The sequence below is a fragment of the Crocuta crocuta genome, unplaced genomic scaffold (genome assembly GCF_008692635.1).
Source record: "Crocuta crocuta isolate KB4526 unplaced genomic scaffold, BGI_CrCroc_1.0 scaffold49, whole genome shotgun sequence".
NCBI classification, from domain to species: Eukaryota; Metazoa; Chordata; class Mammalia; order Carnivora; family Hyaenidae; genus Crocuta; species Crocuta crocuta.
Window position 1 is genome coordinate 68777 of NW_027536462.1, and position 10778 is coordinate 79554.

The following is a 10778-nucleotide window of genomic DNA, read 5'->3' on the forward strand; positions in this document are numbered from 1 at the left end:
CAAGTTGTGAGACACTGAAGGAGGAATTCAATTTAGTTAAAAGAAAATAAAAGATAAATGAAGTACAGGTTAGCACAAAAAGCTACCCTATGCCCTCCTCGATTTCTACAGATCTTTATCAGTCATCTAATTATATACTGGTAGTTTTCAAACTATGTGCAAACTGTAGGGGTTTGAGGAAGTGTTTTCAGGTAGACCCCTACGTTAGGCTTGGGGAAAGGGGAAGGGTGTGAAGCACAGGGAGAATAAGCAAAAAAACCACACAAAACAGAAACCAAAAAAATCACCTCTCCCTTGTCCAATCAGTTTTACATCATTTTGGAGTATTGTATAAATTTTTCTTTTAAAAACTGGTTCTGGCTGTTTAAAAGTGTTGAAAATCACTTAATGAAAAAGCTTAAAAAAAAAAATCAAATGATACAATGAAGAGATTATAGCTTGTAGAAAAATATATCCAAAAAACAATATAAACTGCTGTGAATAGGCCAGATTTTTAAAGGTAAAAATAATATATTAATACTATATTGCCACAACATGGAGAGACCTTGAGGACATTGTGCTAAGTGCAGTAAGTTCAGAGAAAGACAAATACTGCATGATCTCATTTGTCTGTGGTATCTAAAAACAAATAAAAAACTGAACTCAGAACAGACTGGTGATTACCAAAGGCGGGGATGGACAAAATGGGTGAAGGTCGTCAAAAGGCACAAACTTCCATTTATAAAATAAGTACTGAGAATGTAATGTAAACACGGTGACTATAGCTAATACTGTACTGCATACTTGAAAGTTGCTAGGAGTGTGAATCTTCAATGTTTTCATCACAAGAAGAAAAATGTGTAATGACATGTAGTTATCATGTTAACTAGACTTATTGTGATCATTTCACAGTATATGCAAATATCATTATGCTGTGCATCTGAAACTAATATGATGTTGTTATCTATTTTATCTCAACATACACATTTTAATACTAAAACAGTAGAGGGGCACCTGGGTGGTTCAGTCCATTAAGTGTCAGACTTTGGCTCAGGTCATGACCTCGTGACTAGGGACTCTGAGCCCTACGCCGGGCTCTGTGCCGACAGCTCAGAGCCTAAAGCCTGCTTTGGATTCTGTGTCTCCTTGGCTCTCTGCCTCTCTCCCACTCAGGCTCTGTCTCCCCTGCCCCGCCCCCCCCAAAATAAACATTAAAAAATTTTTTAATAAAAATACTACAACAGTGGAAAAATAAGACAGTAAAATTTTACTCCCTCAGCTGTTTAAAAACATCACAAGTTAAAACCCTACCAATAAAGTATACACTTGTAACCAATTCTAAATAGCCTTTACTTCCATCAAGTTTAGCATTATGTGTATAATAATGTAAAATTAACAATGAAGGAGAAGAAACAGATCTTCACTGAATGTTAAAAAGGGAAGAATAATAACTTCAGGGGGAGGTGGGGGNGTAGATTTCTAAATACATCTAGAATGCAGATTCTAAGCCAAGACAAAAAGGACCATCAGTGACAAAACAGGGGAGGGGAAGGGAGACAGAGAAGAAAAAACCTAATGATAAATGATATAGTAAGAAAAAGGTGAACTACCACTACTTTCTGGGACAAGCATCAGATTAGCATATATACGTAACTTATATGCAAAATTGTGGCTCCTTCTCTAGTTGAAATATTTCATCAGAAAGAATGTTTAGAGTTCCTGCTTTTCACTTACCCTCCAAAGGTAGTCTAATCCTATTAACTCCAAATCATCCATCATATATGCTCTCCTTTTTGCTACTAGTTTTCCTTCTCGACAATTCACAGCTTTGAAGAATCGCTCAAAACATTTCATTCCATTTTCAGTTAGTAGGGAAGGATCAAGCTGGAGTACGTTACTTTCAAAGAAGTCTTTATTAATGTCAGGATCCAAGTCTGGTTCATCTCCCATCAACTTGGAGTACCACTTAAAGCAGGCTTCACGATCACAAAGGTAAACTGCATTCTCTGCTAAGCACTTCCATATTTGTTTTGCCTGAGGAGCACATAGCCAGAGTTGGCCATCCTTCAATAAAAATCTTGGGAAAACATAGAAAATTAGCAATTAGATCTATGTAACTTTTATCCTGAAAGGCAATCTATCAGTATATGTGAAAACAATCCATCTATGACAATTATGTTTTAATTACAGATAAAAAGATGTCAATTCTTATCGTCATTTTAAAAACCTTATTCCTCAACTTTCATCTTGTAGTAGGAAAAAACAAACAAACACCGTAGGTATTCATTCATTCATTTAACAGGCATATACTGGGCACCTACAACGTGCCAGGAACTCTGTGAGGTGACTGAACTTAAACTGAATCAAGTATTTGTTTCCTGAACAGTTTGGTCTCTAAAACCAGCCGTTTCAATACTATATTTAATGGGTTATTTGACTTTCACCATTCTCCTTATATGCCACCACTGGAAAATGAGGTAGTTCTCAAGTGACTTTCATAGCTAACCCTTTCATTAATGAATTTAGGTCAAAACTGCTTAAATTTTAATGCTTTCTGATGGTCAGTACCTGGCCACATTGAAGAAAATAATCTACATAGGATTTAAACTTTTTATGTCAGTATCTAACAGGATGTTTATCAATTATTCAGTGATGCTCTCTAGGTTCTTTTTAGTTTTGTGACTACTGGTTATTAAGACAATGAAGGTGAATTTTGTTACAGCTGCAGTCTCTTCTGTTACTGCTTTAGAAATCTAATGCTTTCTTTCAGGATTCCTCCACCTATCCTGCCTGCCCTGTGACGGAAAGAAAAGGGAGCACCTCACTTTATTCTGAGTAACACATAGTTTTTAGCTCATATGATGATTCCCTGTCCTGTTATAAAGTAAGGTGCATGTATTTCATGGGAGTAGGTTCTCTCGTTATCTCAAATCACTTTGGGATCTCAATCTAGAGTCTTCGATATTTTAAAAGCATTGCTGAGCTTAAAGAGGATATCTAGCACCTTGTCCTACCTACCCCTGCTATTTCTAATTTACAGACACAATATGAAACGTCCTGTGTGGTAACACGAATTTGTTTTCAAAGCTTTTTGTTTTTTTAAAGTACAGCAGCAGAAAACTTTAAGCAAAAATTCTATTTGCAAGTCCAATATGTAAAATAAAAGCAGGGCTGCCCCCAACTGTTGGAAAGAGGGGGGAAAAAAAGGAGAAATGGGGATCAAATCTCCACTGGGTGTTCAGAAACCTTGAGGAAGCTCCTTAGAAGTGCTACGGCTCCAAGAAAGATTTGCAAAACTCACCGGTCTAATATAAAGAGCATAGACCTTGAATTCAGTCAAATAGATCCAGTTGAGCAGCACAATGCTATTATGTATGGGCTTCAAGATATATCAAAGAAGCTATTAAGCCATGTCAATCTCCATTTTCTTATTAATCAAATGGGGATAATACCTGCCTTCTGCATTGCTATGAGGATTAAATGTAAAGTGTTTAACATGGGCCAAGTATACAGTAAGGAATGTGAGGTTCTTCTCCCTTGAGTGTGTTGCTATCGGTCATGTAGACAGGTACTAACAGAGCATGGAGTAGAAAAGGCCCTCTGATTCCAAACTTGAACACAGTAGGACTCATGACCATTTTTCCGTTCTAGGAAACCTAAGGGATACAACACACACTCATCAATAACAATCACTCACTATGGCAGTGATTCTCAATCTGGGGAGGCAGATCCTTCTACCCAGGTGGTTGAAAAATCAAAACCCACACAGAAAAAAAAAAAATTACNTGTAACTATTTACATAAATGTTTCCCAATAAATAAGCACACAGTTCAATCAGCAAGTCCCTAATTAACTTTCAGCTCAGGAGAAAATTCCCCAATGTATCAAAATAATAAATGCAATAGATTTCCCAAAGCACTGACAATCTGGGCATTCCTCTTAGCACACTTAAGAACTGAAAAAGCCCTTCTGCAGCCTGTGATTTCTGAATTCACAAGAAACTGTTCATCATCAAAATTCTTTTAACAATTTCAAATAATTATTAAAGGCTAATTATCCCTGAGAAAATTCAAATTCAGCCTTGGACGACATTTAGCTTTGGTTCAAGGGAATAAACCACTTTTCCTCATCCCCATCAGAACGTCATTCATTCAGATGGCCTTTGTCAGCCACTGCCGGGATAAGCAAGGCACCAGTGGATGCAAACCACTCTTTCCAGGTGCTGGGCCAGCAGCCTTTTGACTCCATTTCCTTACTGACTAGGATATCATTAAGGTCAGTAAAGTTCTCCAGCTGGCTGTGTCAAAATATGGAAGTTTGTTCTCTAAAAATAAACCTGTCTCTAGTCTACAAAAACACGAAGGACAGAAGTCTATATAAAAGCTTAAAATGTGTTCACTTCAAATATTGCAAAGAAGAGTTAAAAATCAGCCAGTAATTTAAAAGTATTTAGTAATAAACACATAGGGAAACGTCCTTGGACTTTCAGGTAATCATTTCCATTTGGGAAAATAAGAGATGGCAGGAGGAAAAGGTCATCTAACAAAGACCTAAACCATACAACACATTAGCTAAGCATTCCTTATTTCGGTCTTAAAGAAAGCAACACTGAGGATTTAAAACAAACCTAAGGAAGTTAAGCCGTTCTTGGACTTCTTGAACATGACTGTATCTACTTCCCAGCCTCACAGTTTGTGGGTCATAGTCTTCGTGATCTGCAAATTCAGAAAAATCATGCATTATACACATGGATACCACATCACTAAATTTAACCAAAGGAAATTTAAGTCAGTTAAAAAGTCATTAATTCTTTATTAAAAGGCAACCTGAAGTTTACTCATTATTGATGGTTTCTACCCATCTCCTATTTTCCCCACAAAAACAAACTTTTCTTTTACATAACCAAAAGAAAATGATCTGTGCTATCAAAAATAATTTTCCATCACAGCCCCTCTGCCCTATCTGTATACACAACGAAGCAATTTTTGATTACTGCCTAAGACTGACCTGAGTGACCTGTGAAAAATAAGCCAGGAAGACAAAACTGTTTCAATTTCCTTCCTGTCATACTGAAATCTGCCTTCATGGAGAAAAAATTCATTAAAATATTCCTAATGTTTACCTAAAAAGAATAACATATGATGCTATTCTGTACAATTATCATAGTTATTACCAGCAGAATGTTATAAAGGTCTAGAACAGTCCCATATAGAAATTCAAAAGAACTTACCCTTCTATTATGACCATGGGTAGGTCACTAATGTAGTGACTAAGGTCACTTAGTGTGGGTCACTAAGCCTAGCTTAATCTATAAATTCCTTCTTAAAAAAAAGAAAGCTAGTGAACTCTTTGGTTTTACATTCATTTCAATATACAATGGGTAGAAAAGTCTCAGTATTTGCAATGAACCACCACAGCAAAAAAAACTTAAAAAGCGCCCACTGTACTAAAAACACTATGGACAGTTGTTTTCTGTTTTGACTTTGCTGGAAAAAGCAGTGTGACCTGGAAATGGTCAAGCTGATCTGTGGCTTGGGGCTAAAGAGACACGAAACAAATGCTCTGAAGAGTGCTATCAAACACAAGGAAATTACTGACATTTCTTCCAGGAAGTTGTACAAAGTTATGGAGGAATAAGAAATTGTGTGACTTCCTTTAGCATTAATTACTGATATTTGCATATCAGATCATGGACTTTACTGTATATGTGTGCTACTGCCACAGAATTCCAAGTGTTTGAGACCTTTCAGAAATAGTCTTTAAAACTAGTGAGGTTTCTTCTCTGAAGAAAATCTTTGGCCTGTTGTAAAGATGGAACATATATAGTGTTTAGAAACCTCTGCTTTTCGGGGTGCCTGGGTGGTTCAGTCCATTAAGCATCTGATTCTTCATTTTGGCTTAGGTCACGATCTCATGGTTCGTGAGTTTGAGCCTCACATCAGGCTCTGTTCTGATAATGCACAGCCTGTTTGGGATTCTCTCTCTCTCTCAAAAAATAAACTTTTAAAAAAAGAATAAAATCTGCTTTTGATGTTTTTGTGAAGAAAAGCACAATTTATTAAGACTAACTGCTTTCTACTTCCACGTGTATTGCCATCTACCAAAAGTCCTAAACACATATTCTTTACTTCCATGACAGTCAATTTCTTTAGGGTGCAGACTTAAAGCAGTTTCTCAAGAAACTGGACAGAATGTCAAATTCTCATCAACTATGCAGAAATTTTCTTTTTCAGAGTATCAGTCTTGAAATATCTAAATAATCAATGGACTTCAGTTGCCTTTTTGTTATCGTCTAAAGGAGTTTATGCACAGCTTTGTTCACTTGCCATGCTCCTTTTTAAGGGAAATTTTAGTAATTTTACATTTAACACAGGCTTCAAAAATGTGAGAATTCCCTTATCTTCACCCACATTCACCAGTTGTTTACATTTCACCCCATCTATTTTTAGTTGCCATATATGTTAATTTTTCTAAACCATTTGAGAGTCAGTTGAAGATATAGCTATTTACCCCCCAAATACCTAAATATTTCCAAATAACGAGGACATGTGCTTACATAACCACATTATAATTAACACTGATAAAATTCTGAAGTTGTTTGATCATTTGGTCAAAGTGTTTCCATTAGGCTTCTGTGTTGTAAAGTTACTATTTTTCTCTTCATATTAAGTAGGGGAAGATGCCTTCAGACTATATTAAGTATCTTGCTTCTTACCAAACTTGTACCCACTAGTTTTCATATCCCCATCCCCTTTTTATTTAGGTGCCAGCACTTTTATCAAGACCCTGAACAGCTGGCTGGCTCAGCTGGTAGAGCATGTGACTCCTCATCTTGGGATTATGAGTTTGAGCTCCACGTTGGGCATGGAGCTTCCTTTAATTAAAAACAAAACAAAACAAAAAATCCCTGAGAACCTGAACGCAGGCTAGAACTTTGACAAGAGCAGGAGATACTAAATGAGACAAAATTAAATTCAAGTGGCTATGGCTAAGGCTAACATAAACTGGCTCCTGTCATTATGGAATGCAAATTGTCTAGACTCCATTTCTTAACTCAGAAAAGCAGCTCAGTTTTGAAAAAGCATCTTGAGACCTAACTCAAACACCATGAAACTCACCCATTTAAAATGTACCATTCAGTGATTTTTAGTATAGTCCAAACTGTGTAAACGTTTGTCATTTTTGTCATCCTAAGTGTGAAGTATGATCTCAAAGTAGTTTTGATTCACATTTCCTTAATAACTGAGTATCTTTTTTGGCCTTTGGCCATGTGTATCTTTGGAGCAATGTCTATACAGATCCTCCACCCATTTCCTAATTTGGCTGTCTTTTAATTGTTGAGTTGTAAGAGTTCTTACATATTTTGCATAAAAGTCCTTTATTATAGGACTTGAAATCCCCCCCATTCTTGGATTGTCATTTAACGTTCTTGATTGAATCATTCATTTGAACCAATTAAGTTTTAAACTTTGATGTAGTCCAATATATCACCTTTTCCCTCTGTAGGCCACAAAGTTTTAGTTCTCTTTTCTACTTTTAGGTCTAAGATCTATTTTAAGTTTTGTGTTTGGTGTGAGGTAGGGGATCAAACTACTCTTCTAGATGTGCACATACAAATTCTGCAGTTATGTTTATCAAAAAGATTACTTCTTTCTCACTTAACATTCTTCCTACCCTTATAAAAATCAGTTAACCATAAATTTAATGATTTACTTCCAGACTATCAATTATATTCCACTGATGNGTGTTGATTTCTGTAATTACAGATAGCTTTGCCTCTTTTCCAATGTGGATGCTTATTATTCTTGCTTAGTTGCTCAGGCTAGCATCTCCATAGAATGTTAAATCCAAGTCACTAGCACAGACATCTTGGTTTCATTCCTCATCCTGGGGCAAAGCAGCCAGTCTTGCACCATTAAGTATGCAGTTAGCTAGGAGGTTTTTGAGATGCCCTTCATCAGGTCAATAATATCACCTTCTATTCTTAGTTCAATGATTTTGAAATGAAAAGGTGCTGGACTTTGTCAAATGCTTTTTCTTCACCTACCGAGAAGATAAGAGTTTTGGTCCTTTATTCTCTTCGTATATCACAATTGGACTTTTGGGTGTCAAATCAACATTGTGTTCCAGAGATATATTCTATTTAGTCATGATACATAATTCTTTATATATGTTNTATTCAAAACTTTAATTGCTTCCCCAATTTCAACAACTTGACACTCTTATTTTTTTTGTAAGATTAGTAGTGATGCTCTTTTACTTTTGCTTTTCATAATTGAGTCTTCTTTTTGTAGCCAAGCTAGAGGTTTGTCAATTTTGCTGATCTTTTCAAAAAACCAACTTTTAGTTCAACTGACTGTATTTTTTTCTCCCTTGATTTCAACTCCAATTTTCGTTATTTCTTTCCTTTGTTCTATGGATTTAATTTGCTCTTTTCTAGTTTCTAAAGGTTACTGATTTATTAACTTTCTTCTTTCCGATGAACATTCAGAGGTATAAATTTCTTTCTGAGCACTGACTTAGCAACTCTCCGGAAGTTTCTGGCATTTTGTGTTTTAATTCATCTCAATATATTCTCATTTCACAGTTGTCATTTCTTCTATCAACCACTGGTTAGTCAGAAGCATATAAGGGACACGTACTTGTGAAATCCTCAAATTTCCCTTATAATTTATAATTTAATTCAACTGTGGACAAAAATCCTACTTTGTATGGCCTAGAATATGGTCTGTCCTGCAAAATATTCTATCTGTACTTAAGAAAGTACATTCTGCTCTTGTTGGAGTATTCCTTATATGCCTGTCAGATATGAATTATGGGTTTACAGTGTTCAAAACTTCTACAGGCATACCTGAGAGATATTCCAAGTTTGGTTCCAGACCCCCCCAAAACAAATCAAATATTGCAATAAGGAGAGTCAAATGAAGTCTTTGGCTTTTCAATGCACATGAAAGTTAGGTATACTCTATATTATAGTCTGGTAAGCCTAAAATAGCATTATGTTAAAAAAAAATGTAAATACCTTACTTAAAAACACTGCTAAAATATGATAATCATTTGAGCATTCAAAGTCATAGTCACCAGTCACAGATTGCCTTAACGAATACAGTAAGAGTCTGAAATCCTGAGAATTACCAAAATGTGACAGAGACATGAAGTGAACAAATGTTATTGGAAAAATAGCACTGATTATGATGCAATCAGTTGTCACAAACCTTCAATTTGTAAAATATGCAGTTATCTTCAAAGAGCAATAAAACAAGGCATAACTGTATTTTTTTTTCTGCTGCTTTCTTTAGTATTTCTTGTAAGGCAAGTCTGCTAACAGAAATTCTCTCAGCATTTATCTGGGAACGACTTTGTTTTCGTTTTTGAAAGGTAGTTTTACTGCATTTAAGATTCTTAGTTTCAGATTCCTCTGCTGCCCCTAAGCACTTCTCATACATTTATCCCAATGCCTTCTAGTCGCCAATATTNGAAAATAAATTGTTAATTTCACTGATGTTTCTGTGTGAAGAGTCATTTTTCTCTTAAACAACTTTCAAAATTTTTTACAACTATGAAGTGCCTGCATCTGGGTCTAACTTTACCTTACTTGGAATTCTTTAAGCTTCTTGGAGACATGGGTTAAGGCTTCAAAATGCATCTAGGAAGTCTTCAGTGATGATGTTTTTTCATATTCCCTTCTCTCTCCCCCCCATAGCCTTCCGGTTCTCCCAGTGCATGCAGATTGTATTTCCATAGGATTTTATTTTTCTTCATTCCTTCTTCATTGTTCTTTAGACTACATAACCTCGATTCATCAATCCTCAAGTTCAGATTGATTCTTCCGCAAGCTTGCAAGCTCTGTTTGGCTCCTGCACCAAATTTTTCATTTTGGGTATTGTACTTTTCAAGTCCAGAATTTCCATTTGATATTTTCTCTTTTAAAGAAAAAATTCTATCTTGTTATAGTTAATCTCAACTAAAATTGTCACAATACTTTCCTTTAATTCTTTAGACACAAGTTCATACAGCTCCCTTGAACTTATCTGTAGTAACTGCTTTCAAGTCTTCGTCTGCAAAGTCTACCATCTGGGCCCTTTCAGAGGCAGGTTCTGTGGTCTGTATATATATATGGATAACAGCTTTAATTTTTTTAATTGAAACCTGGATATTTAAATATATTATAGCAACCTAAATATTGACACCACCCACTCACTCTCAGGTGCGTGTTGTTTGCTTGATTGTTTAGTGACTAGTCTGCACTAACTCTATGAGGTCTAGCTCACCCCACATTATTTTTCCTCCTTTTACCTTTAAGCCTTGCTACCTGTAGGTTGTTCCTGCTTTAACATAAGCCCCTTATTGGTCGAACCCTGTAATTAAGTCTCCTTGGCTAGTTAGATTATTACCCTTTACCAGTGGATATGACTGTGCCTTAGAGGCTACCATCCCAGTTGAAGGAGTTAGTTTATGCCACACATTCAAAGACTACATACTAGTAGCTGGGAGGTTTTCTTCCCATTCACTCATGAGGGTACACTCTTAGGAATGACACATAGTCTTCTTGACTACAAGGAATAGGTTTTATTCCTTTTACTTTTAAAAGGGATAAAGTTTTCCTTTTAAGCCTGGCTTCCTAAGAGTTGTCTCTGGGTCAGGGTAGCTTATTATTCACCCAGTGTTTGGTCAGAAGTTGAATTTAAGTACTTGAGTGAGCCAGTGAAGCTCACAACCTTTGCTAATGGAATGGTGTGTGGACTTAAGAATGTTTTCAACTTGTCCTTGTCTTGCTGAATGCCTGAGTGGGTGCCACC

At 36.1% G+C, this 10778-nt stretch overlaps 1 protein-coding gene across 1 annotated transcript in view; it reads right to left on the reverse strand.

Moving 5' to 3' along the window:
• The window catches only part of USP9X (ubiquitin specific peptidase 9 X-linked), a 97275-nt gene that overhangs the window by 60533 nt on the left and 25964 nt on the right, over positions 1 to 10778 (reverse strand). The window contains 2 exon segments of the mRNA XM_077748493.1: positions 1714 to 2056; positions 4607 to 4694. Coding sequence (XP_077604619.1) covers positions 1714 to 2056; positions 4607 to 4694 — 431 coding nt within the window.